The sequence below is a fragment of the Meriones unguiculatus genome, chromosome 12 (genome assembly GCF_030254825.1).
Source record: "Meriones unguiculatus strain TT.TT164.6M chromosome 12, Bangor_MerUng_6.1, whole genome shotgun sequence".
Taxonomy (NCBI): Eukaryota; Metazoa; Chordata; class Mammalia; order Rodentia; family Muridae; genus Meriones; species Meriones unguiculatus.
Window position 1 is genome coordinate 35,400,814 of NC_083360.1, and position 18,823 is coordinate 35,419,636.

Sequence of the window (18,823 nt, forward strand, 5' to 3'; positions counted from 1 at the left end):
TTACCTTTCCTGGCTCTTTAGGGTCAATGGGTTCTTTTAGAGATATACCCGTCTCCATCAATAGCAGATGTAGCCAGCCGTCTTCTCCACGCAGCTGTGGCCCGAACCGTTTCTCGCTGTCTGTCTGCTCCAAACCACCACACCGTCTGTCTCTCGGGTCTCTCCAAACTGCTACACACCACACACCAACACCGAACTCCACGCCAAACCTCTCCTTCTGGGATCTCAATTTATATCCTCAGAGTCCTAGCCCACACCCGTCTCCGTGCCGCATGTGAAAGGCAAAAGCCATGCTCTGCTTGAGACAATTAACAGCTGTGGACAACCTATAGCCCAACTAAAATCCCACACTTGGGATTAAAAACAAAAACATATTCATATAACATAACTGAGTTTACAAAGAAACCAAAACTTCCGTTATATAACTCCCCTTCCCCTCCCCACCCCCCGCATTCCACAACTCCCACCCATGAGTCCTCTCCTGGCAAGTGTTCTGCTGCTCACTGTGGCCTACTGGACAGTATCTCTTATCTCTGGTCCTTGGCAACCTATTTCTTATCTGGGGCTTTTTCTGTACCTGAAATTAAAAATCGAGTCAGTCACCATTGACATACCTGCTCTTGAGTGGGTGCCTGCACTGGCTTCTTCGAGTGTGAGAGCACACGTGTTTGGTGTGCCTTAGTGCAGTCACCCAGAAAGCCATTTCCCCAAGGCTCACACACAGAGAGCAGTAACGAACTGCCAGGTAACAGGAACGTCAGGTTTCGCCCAGGACGTTGCAGGCCAGTCTCTGTGCCCTTGACCTGAAATTTCCTGCAACCTTTGACTTCAGTGTCCTCCTCTAGAGCCAGGGGCTAAAGTTGAGATGGCCAAGACATTGAGGGGCTGGACAGGTGTGTGCCACAGTGATCCAGAACAGTTTGTACCTCACTCCCAAACAATACCACGAAGGGCAAAACAAGACGGCCCAAGCTGTTGCTTGGCTGTTGTTGGTTGTTTTGCTCTGAGCTAGCGCCTGGGTCAGGAGGTAGAGGTGAAGGTGGGTGGGAGACAAAATCTAGACCTGGGGGGGGGGTCACAGAAGACACTCAGGAGCAAAGGGGGTAGTCCCTGATCAGTTCCGTAGTGGGTGGTTTGGGGGAGATTCCAGGGTGAGTCCCATTTCTGATTGTCCTTAAAGGTTTCTGAAGTTTTTCTCGTGATATAAAAGAGTGAAAAATAGTGCAGAGAAAGCTGTGATACTTGATCAGTGATGAGTGTCTCACCTAAGCTCGAATATTAGACTGTCAGAGGAAGCTTGGGTCAGACTCCACGGCCACACAGAACAGGTCACTGAGGCCCTGGGCCTCTCTCCTCCTTGGAGGTACCATTGTTTTTGGGATTGCAGTCTTGATAGAGTCCTTTCCTTGCTGGCTAGGGGCTTCTTGGGGAGGAGGGAGAAACAACTATGGGTGCTGTCACAGAGAACCCCACTTCTGCCCCTCCCTTTGGGGCCTGGAGCATTCTTGGCCTAATCTGTCCTTTCTCCTTCTTAGTCTCTGAGGCTTTCCTTGAGTCCAGTTGAAGAGCCTGGTCGGCTAGGTCTTTGATGTCCCCTGAACAAAAACAAGTGCCCTCCCCCACCTGGCTACCAGCTTGCTGTTAGAATTGGACTTTAGCTCCTGTCCCAGTCCATCACAACAGGACAAACATAGTAGGAAATCTGATCCCTTTACCCCCTTTTCCACCCACGGTTTGTGCAGAGCTCACAAGCAAAACAAAGTTATTTTGAACACTGGGATCCTAGCACGCTGCCTTGACAATCATTAACCTATGCCTCTGAGCCAGTCCTTCATAAGGCTCTGGGTCCGACCAGCCAGCAACGTCCACTGCCCGCCACCACACGCCCAGCGAGCACTGAACACTGCACACGGCCATCTGCTCGGCGAGCTGTGAAGACTGTTGCCACTTAGCATCTACCCAGAGAGTTGTGACCGCTGCGCCACTGCTGCCTGCCCAGGGAGTCTCATCCACGGCCTGCCGCCCCTGGTTGCGATGCCTGAGTTCCTAACTGTTGTTTCTTGGCGGTTCCTGATCCTCCTAGCCTTCCAGGTTGGCGTGGCTACTGGAGGCCCCCAGCCGTGGCGCTGCGCGCCCTGCACTGCCGAGAGGCTGGGGCTCTGTCCAGCCGTACCTGCTTCGTGCCCCGAGATTTCCCGGCCTGCAGGCTGTGGCTGCTGCCCGACATGTGCCCTGCCACTGGGTGCTGCCTGCGGTGTGGCCACTGCACGCTGCGCCCAGGGACTCAGCTGCCGTGCGCTGCCAGGGGAGCCTCGACCCTTGCATGCCCTCACCCGTGGCCAGGGAGCCTGTGTACCAGAACCTGCCGCCTCCACCACGAGCACCTTGTCCAGCTCCGAGCGCGAAGGTACGGCAACCCCTTTCTGCCTCTAGATCTCTTGGCTGGGACTCATGTGCTACCTAGGCCAGCAGAGGCCTGTCCCAGATGGGACAAAGACCCACCGGGCCCACTAAGAGTTTTCAGCTGTGACAGGCAAATAAGTCACTCAATGAGGCCTATCATTGCGTGGTCTTAGAGGAAATATCCCAGAAGGGGGGCGGGGAAGGGGTCCAAGCGCTCAGTGCTTAGTGTAGCATTGTGAAGAAAGTTCACAGACTAGTGAGTAGTACTGATCCCGCCCGCCCGGTCTCTCAGTGGGAGTGGAGCGAGCTGCGGTGGGTGGGGTGGTGGCCCAGGCACCTCATGTCTCCTCCCGCGGGTCCTGCCCTTGGCAGTTCCAGTGGATCGAGGGTCCAGGAAGGTTTAGGATGGGAGCCCCCAGGAGGTTTGCAATGGCCTTTGTAGCATATATCCTGTCACACAGTATGTGCTTCCCAGATGTTTACAGAACATAATGTGAAAATTTAGGCCTGAACCTCCACTTCCATTCATTGCTATAGACAAACAGTGTTTGATGTGTATGTTGCCTGCTAGGAGTCTGACAATCAGGCTCTTTCCTGAATTTAGGCGCTGGTTTGTTTGTAGTAGGAAGCTTGGGAAATGCCTCTTCCTCCGCTCCAGCCCCTATCTCCCCATCTGGGCTGCATGCACGTCCTGTGTGGGTGTGGAGGAGCCTCGTGGTTCCATATTCTGCCAGCGTGTGACCCTTTGGAGTGAATGAAATTAGAGCTATCCCGATGGTCCTCAGAAACACACTTCCCCTGAGTCGGGTGGGGCCTCTCCATTGGTTCTCCCCCACGAGCCTTGGACTCTGTCTGCAAGGTGTCTAATGATGGCCTCCTCTGTGAGGGGCTGCACAGAGGTGACTTAGTGTGTGGAAAAACAGGGCTCCCAGAAGAGAGAAGGATGGTGGCGTGGGTGAGGAAGGGTGCATTCTAGATCTTGCTTCTCCTAAACTGGGGTCTTACTAGACTCTTATTGTGGATGGAGAGGAGAGCTGAGGGGCCAAGTCTCATCACTAGTCTGTTCAGGCATTGACCCTAGTTCTTGGCTTCTTCAGGGTTATAACCCTGCCTCGCCCCCAAGTGTGTATGATACGCTCTCTGCCACAGGGCTTCCGTTCCTCACCCTGAAATATACTATTTTCCCAGAAAAGGATTAGTATTGCCATTTGGTCATAATTGTTCCCAAAAGCCATTGGTGAAAAAGAAATCTGATCTCACCTGAGCATTCTAGATTGGTTTTAAGTGTGTGGGGGTATGTGTGTGGCTGAGTGCAGGAGTGATGCTTGCAGGGGAATCATGGGTCTGTGGTGCTTGTTTCTCAGGGGCAAAGGCTGCCGTGGGTTCTGAGGATGCGGTTCCTGAGAGCCCGGAGATGACAGAGGAGCAGCTGCTGGACAGTTTCCACTTGATGGCCCCCTCCAGTGAGGACCGGCCCATCCTGTGGAATGCCATCAGCACCTACAGCAGCATACGCTCCCGAGAGATTGCCGACCTCAAGAAATGGAAGGTGAGCGCCCTTCAGGCTTATCCCTAAGTGTCAGAGTAGACAGTTTCCAAAGGCACTGAGCTACAGCATGCCGAGGCTGCCTGAGCACAGGGGCATGCCTACCCCAACCCCTGCTGTGTCTTTGCCTTCTTAAAAACCTAGCAAAACATACAGTGTGAAACAGGCCATTTTTAGTCTAGGTCTCTTTCTCACTAAGCACATTCAGCAACTTTCACCACCATCCAGCTCTTAATCCAGCAAGAGCTTCTGTAGTTTAATGGCTGGCTTTCGTTTGACCACTTGGGGGTGACAGAGAACCAAAGTTAGAGATAAACTACTACAGAAGGGAAAGAATGAACATTTTCAGGGATGCTTTAGAATTTCATCTGGAAATTAGAGTAACTGTAAGGAACCTCATTCTGATCTTGAGCTATCCAGATCACGATCGCTCCACAATCAGTGTGACACAATGCCAGTTGCAAGGATAGTTGCTGAAAGCTCTAGGTATTCCTGATGCTAAACTCCACATATAGAGACTGAGCCCACTGTCATTTCTACTAGAGCTCAGGTGCCCAAATTATTCAGAATATACCATCAACCGGGAAGCATTTTACCCCATTGGCCAGGCTCTTGCCATGATGCTGTTAAGCAACAACATCTTCAGAAAATGCTCTCTAAGGAGGATGAGGTGTTCCCATCCTTTATCCATACAAGCCTGAGACCAACCTGTCCCACTCACAGATTTGGGAAACAAGGCCTGGAGAGGGCATGTTATTTGACCCGCAGCCCTATACTAGGTGGTGTGGGCCGTTCCTGCTCGGTCTCAGTCATTGTCTAAAATGATAATTCTCTGAGTCTTGTATTCATGCTAATATAAAATTATTGTTTTAGGAGCCTTGCCAAAGAGAACTCTATAAAGTGCTAGAGAGATTAGCTGCAGCTCAACAGAAAGCAGGAGACGAAATCTACAAATTTTATCTGCCAAACTGCAACAAGAATGGATTTTATCACAGCAAACAGGTAGGTGGCTTTGCTATGGCGTGCTCTCATGGGTCAGCTCTGCTCTTCTGGAGCCTCGTAAAGCCTCGTAGTTTTAGAGTCAAATGATTTGTGGGACCAAATACGCATCACGAATGGCTTTCTTAAGTGAGATCCACCCCTGTAACAGTTGGGAGAAGCTAATCCCAAGAAAAAAACTAGTGTGATGGATGAAGAGCACTCCAGCCAGGAGGGAGGACCGAGTATTAGTGTGATGAGTGAGGGGCCCTCCAGCCAGTGTTGGTCAGATTGAGCATTGGTCAGATGAGTGAGGAGTACTTTTAGCCAGTAGGGAGGATGAGGCATCAGAAAAACTGAGCTATGTGATAGAGGTGTTTGATCAATGAGACCTATTGCTGGGCTCCTTTGCTAGAAACAGACAATTGTCAAAACATTGTACCGTGGAATAAACAAATGTATGAGGTCATTGTCACATGTGCCACACAGTCAGTGTCTCCATTTTGTCATGACAACCAGAAAGGCATTGGCATTGCTGAGTCTTAGCCGGTGGGTGCAGTGTTGGGCCTCACTCAGGGACAGGGTGGGCAGGGCTCCATCTCCTGCCGCTCTTGACCTTGGTCCTGTCTTTGCAGTGTGAGACATCCCTGGATGGAGAAGCTGGGCTCTGCTGGTGTGTCTATCCATGGAGTGGGAAGAAGATCCCTGGGTCTCTGGAGACCAGAGGGGACCCCAACTGCCACCAGTATTTCAATGTACACAACTGAAAGGAGTTCTTTTCCTTCTTCATGTTCTTTCACACAAAATATTTAAGTACATAGTGTATTTATATTCTAGAGCACACCATTTTATATATGTGTATATGTATATATCCAGGAACTACTTTTTATACTCCACATACTGCTTGATATATGAAGCTGGTTTGTATTTATTCACTCTAAGTTTATTTTTTTCTACACAGTTCTTATGCTATATTAATTTATATATCATGACGTGCTTCTCATCACTATACATGTAAATACCATGTCTCAGCTCATCCTTGTGCATTGAAGGGGCGGAGTGATACTGCCTCAAACATGCACACGGCAGTCTGAAGTAGGGAGTTTTCCAGTGACTTAAAGGAGGGAAGTTAGCCTTCCCTTAGGGTGATTTCCTCCTTGTAGCCTACACATCTGTGTCTGATGCACATTTGCAAGGAGAGTTACAGTGTTGATTATGTGATCAAAGCCAAAGGTGGAAAGCTGCATCTGATACATTGTTAAAAATACATCTGGAATAAAGATTCTCCCTGGAAATACTGTGGTCTTTGTGGAATGCCAGCCTTATCTTTGTTCCTGCAGTCTGTCCTTCCTTCTCACCTGACTCTTAGTCTCTGCTTTGGGGATACAGTATGATATGTGGTGCTCCCTGAGCCAGACTAGAGACCCCTTCCCTCTCAACCCATCTCCCTTTCTCCCCAGGGCCCTCAGCCTGTCCCTTCCTTAACACTCTTTAACTTATTAGTAGGCCCAGACTTCCTCTAACTGAAACATACATTCAGAGAAGTAGTCATTGGATTGTTTTGCTTTTGAGATAGGGTCTTAATCTGTAGCCCAGGGTGATCTAAAGTCACAACAATTCCCCTGCCCCTGCCTTCCAAGTGCCTAGAGCCACCATGCCTAGATTTTGTATTGTTTTTGTTCTCTAGCCTTCTCAGGCTTCCAGACTCACCATCCACTTTTGCCCCAGCTGGTTTTCAGCACTTGCTCCTCTCACTCAAGTTTCCAGGCCAGAGCCCTGGCCACAGCTGTGTTCCCCACTTTCTATATTGCCTGTTTCTTGCCTGATGCTTGCGCTTGCCCCCTGCCCCCTGTCCCCAACTGATTGTTCCTGGCCTTGTGATCCCTGTCTTTCTATAGCATTCTGTCCATCCCAGATCAGATCATTGCACTCAGCCTGCCTCTAGGCCTGCCTGCTGATGTGTGACAGGGAAGCTGAGGCTTTTCCTCCCTGCAGGACAATTCCCCAGATGTTGTGGCTATTTCTAACTTCCTGGTCAGTGATATCTCTGAGCCAGGCCCTTTCCTGGAGCTGTCAACTTCTTCCCCAGCTATCTTTTCTGCTATCTTTTCTGTTGAGCTCGGCAGTCAGGCTTCTCATAAAAGTATAGCATCCATCTATCTAGGACAAAGCCAGGGGTCTGGGGGCTAAACACCCTTAAAGGCAGGGGCTCCTCGTGGCTTAAATCAAGCACAATATGGAGTAGGACCAGACTGGGGTCCTCAGGATCAAGTTTGGGGTAAGTTGTGCACCCTCACAGGATCATGGTTGGTTAAATCTCTGGGCACCTTAAGGTCCGGTCTGTTGATTTATAAAACTAGTCGTCAAAAATCTACTCCATGGCAACTTGGCATCCATACTCATCACTTTAAACCATACTTAGTCTCCAAATAAAGTAAAAAATAAGGTCGTAACTCACAGCATGAGACAACAGCCTCGTGTTCAACCAAAAACGGACTATACCCTTCCCTGGAAGAAGAAGCAAAGCTCTGAGCAAGGTCCACTCTTACCCGGATGTCACGCAGCTTAAATACTATAAAGTAAACGACATTCAAACCCTATCATGGAAAGCCACTATTTCATTCTTAGCAGTCCTCCTGTCTCTGCCCTGCCCCACAAATTCTGCAACTCTGAGCTTACAAGGTGCTGGGTTCAGAACTCAGTCCTCATGCCCACACAGCAAACCCTTCACCCATTGAGTCATCTTCTTGGACCCCCACCACCCCTACTGTGATTCTCCATAAGTGCCCCCGATGTAGCTCTGTAATTGGTGGTTCCTGCCGAACAGCTGGCGGCTGTAAACTTGCACAAACCAGATGCGGAGTATTATGCTTTAGTGTTTCTATCCCAAATGGATCCTGACTCAGCTTTCCAAAATGGAACCAGCCAGGGCCAGGCATGGCCCTAAAGCCCTTCTTCCTCACAAGAAGGAAGAGGCGGGCACAGCCTGACTCCAGGCCTGGCTGGTTGATCTTGATGTCTGGGTGTTGTAACTAAGAAAACACTTCACTTTACAGGATCCCAGTGTTCCAGACCCGAGCTTCCCTGCCATTTCTGCGTAGCAGCAGGACAGTTTCCTCGTGGTGGCTGGACAGATCTCTATTACCTGCTAGGGACTCTCTGCTGTATTTGCTGACTCAGACATGAGGATCTCAAAATGGTCACGTGGCAGCCCTAACTTCCAGTATAGTGAGCACTGTTGGGTCCTCTGGTAGAATCACTGGAACCAGTATCTCTAGGTCAATAGAGCACAACACTGTGGGAACAAAAAGCAAATGTGCTGTTGGTCAGGCGGAGCAAAATGAACGGTGCTAAACTTGCCCTGTGTGGCCGCCCTCCACCCCCAACCCCAAGCCTTGTGTTAGAGTTGAAATGATGTAGAGCCATCTGTAAAGGTCTGAATCTTCTTGTTCTTTGTCAGAGGAGACAGATGCATTCTGGCAGAAGGAAGGCAGTGGCGGGTACCAGCACTCCTGAATCTTTCCAGGTCATTGATGGCCGTACTAATGCTTAACAATTTTTGACCCAAACAGAGTTCCTTTCTCTCTTGGCATTGTGGCACCAAAAAAACCTGATTGCTAATTTAGCTTTGAAGGACTTTTATTCTTTTGTTAGAGAATAAGGAATTGCTGGGAGAAATAGCTCACAGATCAGAGGAGAGGGGGTAGCCTTAGCAGAGGAGGATGGGTAGCCTTTTGAGTCAGAGGGGAAGGGAATGGGTCTTAGATAATGAATAGGAGGGTTATTCATGACTTTCCAGGAAGAAGGTAGGTGTCAAGGTTATAGGAGATCCTTCATGGCTCAAACGGATTTTGCCCAGTTCTGTCCAGCAATACTGAAATCCCCTGCATCTGAGGGACTGGACAGGTGGCTCTGTCCCTGAAACCAAGCACCGGTTAGCAAAAATGACTTGTTCTCAGGTTTGCAAGGGTTTTTGTCTGATGACAGTTTCTAGGAATGTGCTGTTTTCAATCTTGTAATATACTAAAGTGGAGGCATTTCTCATAGCCTTTGCTTGGCCTGTTTGCAAAAGCCTCACACTCAAGAAACCAGGCTGCCAATAAAGCCAGCTGGTAAGTGTATCTTTTCCAATTATGCAGTCTGGAACTGGCACACATCCAGCCAACAGACAGGAATCTGCGCTAAATCTCAGCTGATCATCTGGCTTTCACAGGCTCCTACCTGTGATTATATTGTACAGCCCCAGATCTCCATGTGCCCATTGACCCAACTTCCTGTGATTCTGCAATCACTTCTGTTGAAGGACTTTAAACATGGCTCTAAACAGACAGTTGTATGTGGTTTGATGTCATGGTCCTAGGACATACTTGGAGTTATATTTGGCATGGTTCTCAAGTCATAGTGACTGAGGTATCAAAAGCTGTCACAGCATCCTTTGGGGTTCTCTGGACTCAGTCCACATCCCTTCTCCAAGCTCCCAGTGGCAGAAAGGCTAGCGACACCATTCATACCACCTGCACGGGAAGTTGCTTTGAAGACCTGGGGCACAAACTGGAAGGCCAGAACCAGAGTGTCATGGAAACAACCTACTGACCTTTTTTTTACCTGCCTAGACCATAATAGTTGCCAACACAACCTAATGGACCTAGATAGTCCTCTGCATGTGTCCTGATGCCGAATGGATGCCAGCGAAGGCCAAAGAACTGTGCCACTGAGTGTCTTCTCTTAGAGATGATATCAGCTATGATGTCTATTTATGTTCATGACACTTTTCTACTAGGTCTAGACTATCCTGCCCCCTCAGAGTAATCTCTTTAGTGACTCTATACCCAGAAGGAGACAAAAGAATGCATTTTTTTTCTTTTAAATGATAAAAACTTTATTTACTATTTATAAATACATTGCAAGACAAACTTTTCAAAAATACATTTTCCCCCAAAACTTAATTAAAAAAATAAAGAAAAGCTGATAGGCAGGCAGAATGTCTTGAGATTCCTTTGTGCTCTCAAGAAAAGCTCTGTACAGTTCATGTCCACCCTGTGGGATGCAGTACAGTCTCCTTGCACCCTGTGTTGCCAGACCTCCTTGGCCTTGGCCTTGGGGAGAGCAGCCCAGCCTCCAGACACGGGCTCCTTTCCTTGGGCGTGCCTGTGGTTACTTTCCCTAGCTTCTCTAACATTTTATCTAGGATTATCTAGTACAGATTCTATTATATTTGGGCTATGTCGTATACAATGTTAACAATTAAGAACATACTTTGTCTGCATATATGCGTGAATTATAAAGAAAGTTGAGAAGGACCCCAAGATTAACAAACAGGTGATTCTCTATGTATTCTTGCCAAGTTTTCCAACAAGCCAGCTCTCTTTCCTGTTTAGATAGGAAGAGGAAAACAAACCTTTCTTTTGAAAATCCCCCCCCATCAGCACTGCCCCACAATAAACTTTATTTTGAGAAATTGGACCAGAAAACACTGTTGTGATTTTTTTTTTTGAGTCATCTGAAGAGCTAACTGTACCATTATTTATGACATCTCTGAACTTGGAGGCTGACACTCACTGTTCCTCCCACCTGGGGCCTTCTGCTAGGCCAAGTCATTCAGGAAGCTGCCTGACAAAGGAAGGTCCTTGTCTTTGTCTTTATGGGCTCCCAGAGTGCCCTAGAACATTCGTGGTCATTTTCAATAAGAGAGGCTTCACCTATTCTCTCCCATAGTTCCCAAGGAGATCAGGTCACATGCAGATAGCGGGCCAGGCCCTCGATTCAGAGACGGCACCGTAAGGACCGTGAGCCTCAGGAGTACATGTCCAGAAGTCCGGGTGACTTGGTTAGGGGTTTCCCCATCCTCCATAGTGCCTGCACTTATTTACAGGGAATGGAAAGAGGGTTTTTCTCTATCAGCAACAGAACCTCTGAAATCAAGAAGGCAGATGGCCAGCAGCATTGAAGCTCATACTGGGTGGTTACGGGAGGGGGCAGATAGCATCCACGGCCCGGAGTAGGTGAGTGTTTTCATAGGAAGCAACAGGAAAATTCAAACCGCTTTTTGTTGACTATAGGGAAGTAGAAAGATGATCAAGTTTACTACTTAAACGACCAGAGGCATTTCAAAAAAATCTGTCTAAACTTTGGTTTTCTGTGTTTTCTTTTGTTTTTGTTTTTAATCAGTTCACCACAAAAAGAGAGAGAAAGAAATATAAATCAAGGCTGTAGCCAGCTGCTGATCACGTTGTTGCAGTCTTTTGTGCAAAATAAGGCGTATTTGAGCTCCACGTTAACTAAAAGAAATAAGGAAAAAAAAGTAAGATATACACTGAAATGATTACCTCCGAAATCCAAGGGAATGCTCTCCAAAATTGTGGCTTAGAGTGTCAATGCTACAATAGGTTTAAATAATCCTTTTTAAAATCATACTAAAGGAATGTTCTTAATTTTTTTTTTTTAAATTTACAACAAAACAAAAACTAGGAAAATCTCTAATTCACAAAACAGAGTGCTGATCAGTCCTGGATGAAAACAGTATTTTTTCCCAAAAGGCAAACCACAGGACTTCCTCAGATAAAGTTTTATTTAAAAAAGTCTTCACAGTGCTTGCTTGCATATGAAAGAGTGCATATTTTAAGCCATTTAGAGTAGAGCGGATTGCTTTTAAACCACACTGACTCCGGTCTCTGTCCTTGAGGGTATGGTTGCATTGGGGACCTTCTGCCTGAACAGTCCCTTTGCCTTCCTCTCTTTGGGCCAGTGAGCCCAGGTGGAGGGGTGGGCACCTGGTGGCCACAGTTGCTCCTAGCAAGTCCCTTTACCCTCCACCATTTTGAGAAGGAGCTGACCCCAGGTCCCGCACCTTTGGCTTACGTGGCGTGGCACAGCGGCATCTACTGGCTCTGCACACTGAGGCAGTGCACGTCATCTTTGCCCTTGGTGTCATAGCCCGGCAAGGGCTGTCCGTATTTGTCCACACACCAGCAGAAGCCCCGCTTTCTGCCTTTGGAAGGGCGGCACTGAGGGAGGGAGAAACAAGACCGGGACATGAATACCATGGGTGCTGGCTAGTTTTATGCCAACTCGACCCAAGCTAGAGTCATCTGAGAAGAGGAATCCTCAGCTGACAAGAGGACAAGCCTGTGACACGTCTTTTGATGGATGTGGGAGAACCTTGTTCACCAGACAACGCTACCCTTTGACGGGTGTGTGGACTGCCCGATTAGAGAGCCACTAGGTGATGCATAATGGTATCAGGAGAGGGGTGCAGTCAGAAGAGGATGCTGGGTGGGGTTCCTACAGGTAAACTGTGCAGCTGATTACATACAGAACCCGAGGAGACAGAGGAGGAGCACACCCTGGGGCCCCTCTCACCTGCTTCTTCTTATAGAAGCCCTTCTTGTCACAGTTTGGGATGTGGACACCTCTGGGACTCAGCACATTGAGGAACTTCAGATGATTCAGTGTGTCCTCCATTTCTCTGCGGCAGGGACCCTGAGGGCACAGTTGCTGTTTTGAGAATCCCATTGGAGAAAGGACCTTGTTGAGAGGAATCTGTGACATGCCTCTCCAGGACATTCTGCTTGGGTTCGTGAAAAGGTCCCTGGAGGATACTAACCATCACTCCCTGTCTCTTTTGCTCTCTCCAGAGTAAACAGAGGATCTGGAAAGTGCCCCAAGAATAGGCCAGTAGGCTTTGGAAAGCCCAGTGAACTCTACAAAGCCATCTTGTGGGAAGTCTAGTTCTTCCACTGTAGGGCCCACCACGTAATTTATTAGTGCAGTTCAGCGTGGACCTCCTAAGAGTCTCTGAGTAAGAGGCGGAGCTTGGAAGGGAGAGGCTGCCCACCCATCTGCTAGGACTCCTGGGACCTGCTGTATGAAGACTCTCTTGGGGTGTTCCCTTCTCCCCTCACCCCCAGCAAGAGGAAAAGTTCTCACGTATTCTGTCTCCCGCTTAGACTCAGAGGAGAAGTTCTGGGTGTCTGTGCTCTGTGACTCATAATCTACTTTGTAGCGCTGGCTGTCCTTAGCATGGCCTTTCTTGATGACATCCATCTTTGTATGGAGTGGATGGAACTTGGAATCAGTCACTCGGTGTGTGCTGGGGACAGCCTGGCTTTCCACACTCCCAGCATTGTGGTCCTCCTCGGACTCACTGGTGTTTCCTGGAAAAGAACATGGGGATAAGGAAATGATTATTATTGACAATGGAGTAATAATGTTTTCAGAACCAGGTCACACCTAAAAGGCAATGCCATTCAACAACTCTTAGCAAGAAAAAGATGACTGGATAAAGCATTCTAGAATATTACCTGTTGCACCCCAAATGCTTCGAACGTTTCCCTGTCAAGGGCTTTTACTATCCAGCTGCAAGTGAAGGCAGCTAGATGAGAAAGCAGCAGGCTCTACCTGCCACCAGCAGAGGGCAATCGTGCACCATGGAATGCTGCTGTCGAGGTGCCCAGAAACATCCTATAGGACTCCAAATATAGGACTCCAAATAGGACTCTCAGCCCCGGGGCACAGTTGTTGGGGGTAGGACAAAGCGGAGGAAAAATATATCATTCTCTACCCATTGTCAGCAGCAAACGGGCCTGGGGATTTTGACATTCACCCAGGTTTGCTGCGAGCTCCAGTTTCATCTTAAGTAGCTCACGTCGAGGACCCTGAACAGAATCATGTGGGCACTTAGGTTTGTGTCTGAGGTGCTGGTACACCTTTCGACTTCAAGGTCCACAAAGACTCTGCGCTTTGGGTGGGAGGGGCACCTTCTTGGGTGAACCTTTCCATCCTCAGCAGTGTAGCCCACAGCTTAGACCTCTTGGTGCCCAGGTGCATTCCTTACCTTGAAGAGGGGGAAGGAAGGGGAGGTGAGAAGCAAGCTCCTTCTTAAAGGGGCAACTTTCATCACCTAAGGGAGAGGGCCCTAACTGATACCGATGTTGCTGGAAGGTTAATGGATTCGTGTAACCAAATCTGTGGCTGGACAGGAAGCCAGACTTTGACACTCCATTTGCAGTAAGACCCCATGGGGCAAGGCCAGATGACTGGCTCCCAGTTCCCAGCTCTGAACTTTAAACCTTCAGGTTCAACCTTCAGGTTGCAGCCACAGAAGTCCTTTGCTCCTGAGAAAGGGGCTTTCATAGCTCTCCCAGCACAAAGTTTGAGGTGGCCATCCATCTGGTTGTGAATTTATTCTGTCTGGGTGCAAAATGCAGGTCTCCAGCTGGCCTCTCTTTTTCTATTTTGCGTTCTTCCCATCGGGAAGACATGGGTTTCTGGCTTTAGGTCAAGAAGAGCAAACACTCCATTCTCTGGAAACTGCCAGAGGGCTACAGACCACCCCCCCCCCCCCCCCCGACGCAGAGGAGCTGACCTGTAGAATCCCAGGGAGGCCCTCTTGCCTAGGAGCCTCAGCTTCTCACCTACCGAATAGCATTCCGAGTTCCGGCTGCAAACCCCTCAAGGAATTCTGTGCCCTCTCAAGCACAAATTCCCAGGGTCTAGCCCAGCGCCTGGACTTGAATTCAACTCTGTGTTAATCTGAGTGGCTGTTTGCAGGCACAAAAGAGATGCTAATATGGAAATGGACACATCTGCATTTGTCTTCCAGGAAGCTGGAGTAATTTCCTAGACTTCCCTGTCTTATTTTTATTTGATGTTATCCTTAGACCGAGGACTCTGGGAGAATATGGTTCAGCTTAAACAGGGTATTGTAAATTGTGAAATGGCCAGTTTTAAACCCCAACTCCAAATAGCAATGTTGTTATTTCTCGAGATCACTTCTTTCTGGTATACTACAGGTCTCACTAGAAATCAAAGCCACACAGGCGAAGGGCGGGGCATAGCTTTGCTTTTTGACTGAGTCAGCATAACAACTGGAGTCTTGCTTGCTCTGCCAGGAATCCGGTGTTTCTGGAGGCTGAATAAACCAGGACTTGCCCGTACCCACCAGAGCAGCTCTGCAGCCACAGAACTCATAAGAGGACTGTCTGCCCAGCTAGCCCTGGCCCCGGGGGCTCGCCCTGCGCCATCTGCCAAGCCTGATGTGGGGAAATCGGAGAATTCTAGCCTTCAGCTGTGCAGGGCACGAACTTGACTCATAACTTAGTGGCTAAGAATGCTGGACGTTTAGAGCAACAGCTGTCAAACCCATTTCATTTTTTTTTTCCTTTTTCTTTCCTAAAGAAGCAACGCGATGCCCCTTAGAACAGGCATCTGCTCGACAGCGCCTGCACTAGGAGGGGTCACTGCCACGGGTTTGCGATTTTCTTCGCCGGGCTGCCTCCGCTGCACCTCACTCCTGTGTGGGATTAGGAAGGGTGACATTCCCGGGTTGCATTTGTAGTCTCTGCTTCGGCAGAGACACTGCCTGGATCTGCATTTCCGGCAGCACGTGCATCTGGGGTGTGGTCTCCGAGCCTCGAAGGCGCCTAGGGCAAGGGAGGGTGCCTAGAGAGGGCAAACGGGGCTCTAAGGCTGCTGCAGCTCCCGGCGACGCCGCTTTCGGAACCTCAGGTTTCGCGGCCTTAAAGACACCAGCAGCTCAATTCCTAGCTAGTTTTTGGATGACCCGGGACACAGCGCCGCTTTGTCAATAGCCCACGCAAATGATAGCAGTTTTCAAGACAGGTACGGTTGCCAACAGCTCGCCTGCCCACACGTCTTCACGGCCCAAACCCGACCCGGGAGTCCCACGCTCAAGCTTCCAATATGTGGGGGAATGGAAACCCAACAAACCCAGGTCCACAGCTGGGCTCCACAGCCCCAAACCCAGGTATCCCCCCTCCCCCCTCCCGCTCAGCGAGGAGGCTCTGCAGAGACCCGGATTCATCCCCAGGCAGCCTATCTCGGTAGCGCTCGTTCTACCACGGACGTGTACCCATTCTCAACGGAAAGCCCTCTGTGGCGGGGCCAGCTTACCCGGAGCGGGCGGGGAGGGCAGGTAGGCGCTCAGGCTGCCGGCGGCGCTGGCGTTGACGCAGAGCCCGCGGCCGTTGAGCAGCGCCTTCAGCGGGTACTGCTCGGCGGGCCGCGGCTGGCAGCGGAGGCCGGAGCCGCAGCGCTCAGTGTAGACGCCGCACGCGTCGCCTTCTCGCAGCGCGCAAGTCAGGCAGCAGCCGCACCCGGGCTCTCGCACCAGCTCCGTGCACGCGGGCGCGGTGGGCGGGGGCGCGCACTGGGCCAGCGCGCGCGCGTCGCACGGTTCGCAGCGCACCACGGGGCCCGCGCCCACCGCGCCCGCGCCGGCCCGCGCCACCGGCGGCCCGCGGAGCAGGGTGAGGGCGGTGAGCGCGGCCGCCCAGAGCGCGGGGCGCGCGGGATGCATGGCGCCCGGCGGAGGGGAGCGGGGCGGAGAGCACGCGGGACGAGGCGGCGGGACGTGGGCGGCGAGCGGCAGGTCCTCAGCGCCCGGTCGCTGCGCTCGCTCGCATCTGGGCAGCCCCGGGCGCGCAGGCCGATATATAGAAGCCGGGGTAGCGGAGGACACGCCCCGGAACGGCGCGGGTGGGGGGTGGGCCGGCGCGGGCTGGGCGCCGGGGCTCGCGCCTCCCGGGAAAGCGGGACCGAGGGCGGGGGCGCGCTGCGCGCGTCTTCGCTGGGCACCTGCCTCCCGCGCGCACGCCCCGTCCCCGGGCCACCCCTTCGTCCCCGGGCACCGCGGGCGCTCCCTGGTCACCTGGATGTCTCTCGTGTCCTGGCCGCTCCAGGGCCTTCGAGTCCCATCCTCCCTCCCCCACCCCAGTGACTCCCAGCCAACTTGGCGCTCCCCACCCCGCAGGCCCTCCCCCTGGATGCCGAGCTTAGGTGGCTCTCCTGAGCTGGTTTATGTCTGGGAGGCTGGCGCGGACCCACTCAACTCTTGTGTACTTTTTGCAAAGTTGCTGCAGGCAGATTCCTCACGCGAGGCACCCTGCAGTGGGCATTTCCCACCGAGAACGCGCAGATCACGGTGGGGTCTGGAGAACCTTGGCGCTCGGGGTTTAAATTTGCACCGTCGGCCAGTTGGCACGTGACAGTCATGGGTTCTGAGGATTTGCTTTTCAAAGCGGTGACTCAAGTGCTCTTACTTCGCCGCACTTCCCCAGTTAGCAGAATGGTCAGAAACGGCGGCCTTTTCTCCGTTTTTTTTTTCTTTGGATGTGAAGTTACTCCCTATCACGTTTGGGGATTCATTTTAGTTAGCCTATACGTCTGCGATAGAATAACTGCCGAGACACCGGAGCGGGTGCCGCTGAAGCATGACTAATAGCCAGGCAGTCGTTAAAATGAGGAGTTTTCACCGCCGTTTTGTGCTGACCTTTCTGATGCGCTCCGGTGCGGACTGGGGCTCTTGCTCGTCAGCGCGCTTGCACTCTGAACCGAAATCCTGGCGGCAGGCGCAAGAGCTCTCCTGAGCTCTCAGCTGTCTACTTGCTCCTGTCTGGGTCCCTACACGCTTCTTCTGTGGGTGACCAACAGAGGACGCTGGTGGTCCAGGATTGAATGGACAAACCTCGCGGCTTTTTTTTTTTTTCTTTCTCTCTTTTTAACAATTCGTGGAGGAGCGGGCCGTGGTGGGAACGTGAGAGGCCGACTTGGAAGGAGACTTTCCTGGATGCCCTTGAATCGAGTGCTTATCACAGGGGCTGGAGACGTTGTCTTTGGGGAGACCTAGGCAATTTCATGCGGGAAGCGAATGAAGGTGACCTCCCCCACGTGTCCCTCTGTCCACCACGCAGCTTCTAGGGAGGCTGACGTTCACCCACCCATGCGTCTTTACGTCTACTTGTATCCGTGGTTATCTTTCCACGTATTTATATCCCTTTAAAAAAAAGTCTTAATTTTAGTTACATTTAGTTCTCCTTTATTTGTTATCACAAATAAGAATGATAAAATTTGGGTCTTTACAAAGGAAAAAAAAAAGATTGAAGATCGGACACGTGAAGGTTTGGGCTCCATGGTAGCCGGCCAAGGTATAGTACCCAACTTTTTGCACATTTCTTCCTCATAGCACTCAGGTGTGGCTAGACGTAAAACCGTCTACCAGAAACTGTCCCTTCTTGTCTCCCATGGGCTAACACCCAAGAACAGGGTCTCTGATTTCTTTGGAAAATCGAAAAAACAAAACAAAACACCCTAGGGTTACACTTGTTCTTTAAATAGCCACAAAGACCTTGTCTCCAAAATTAGAACAAGGTTCACTATCAAAAGTGATTCTAATGTGGCAGGCCTCCCCTCCGTTCGGTACAATGTTACACACAGAACCAGCCTAGCGCGTTTACCCAGCTTTCTCATCAGACTAGGAGACAGGGGATGTCTACAAGAAACAGCTTCTTGGAAAAGACAAGTCCTCTTGGTTCTCCCCATGATAAACTGAGCCCTGCTGTTTCCTGGTAGTTTTAGAAAATGCTTGTTTCAAGTGGGACTCCTAGGGGGCGCAAAAGCGCCAGGCCTCCATCTGCATTTAAAAGCATGACAGCGTTTTTTCTCCGGATGGGTTCCTGTGTTTTCTGTCGACTGTCATCACCTTTATCATAAAATCTTGCACTAGCCAACTCCATCCGTGGCACTGACATGAGGAGAATCTTGCTTTAAAGTTTAGCTGTTTTTTTTTTTTTTAGACAAAACTTCAGCCCCCCCCCAATAATTATTACAGGAAGGATTTGGACGGGAGAAATTGTAATTTAATGACATGCTGGTTAATCATGTCAAACGTTACGCCTGGTGTCTGTGGCTATAAATGTAACGTGCAGCAGGGAAGATGTGTTCCTCCTGTATGAAGGTACTTGGCATTCAGCTGTGAACAAAGACAAAAAGCAGAAGTCTTAACACCTCTGAACAGAGCCTCACCCACTGACCTGGTTATAATTAGTGATTCCGGCTGCCATCTTACCCAGATGACAGCAACTCCTCACTGTCTGGAGT

The 18,823-nt window shown here is 50.3% G+C and overlaps 2 protein-coding genes across 2 annotated transcripts; one reads left to right on the forward strand and one right to left on the reverse strand.

The window, feature by feature from the left end:
• Positions 1-1,849: 1,849 nt before the first annotated feature.
• Igfbp1 (insulin like growth factor binding protein 1) lies at positions 1,850-6,222 on the forward strand. The gene is made up of 4 exons (XM_021648222.2): positions 1,850-2,407; positions 3,768-3,952; positions 4,823-4,951; positions 5,563-6,222. The coding sequence occupies exons 1-4, from the start codon at positions 2,035-2,037 to the stop codon at positions 5,692-5,694; spliced, it is 819 nt and encodes a 272-aa protein (XP_021503897.1). The 5' UTR covers positions 1,850-2,034; the 3' UTR covers positions 5,695-6,222.
• A 3,557-nt stretch (positions 6,223-9,779) lies between these two features.
• Igfbp3 (insulin like growth factor binding protein 3) lies at positions 9,780-16,353 on the reverse strand. The gene is made up of 5 exons (XM_021648238.2): positions 15,839-16,353; positions 12,854-13,080; positions 12,287-12,406; positions 11,775-11,931; positions 9,780-11,205 (listed from the first exon to the last, which is right to left on the reverse strand). The coding sequence occupies exons 1-4, from the start codon at positions 16,242-16,244 to the stop codon at positions 11,806-11,808; spliced, it is 879 nt and encodes a 292-aa protein (XP_021503913.1). The 5' UTR covers positions 16,245-16,353; the 3' UTR covers positions 9,780-11,205; positions 11,775-11,805.
• Between the last annotated feature and the right edge of the window lie 2,470 nt (positions 16,354-18,823).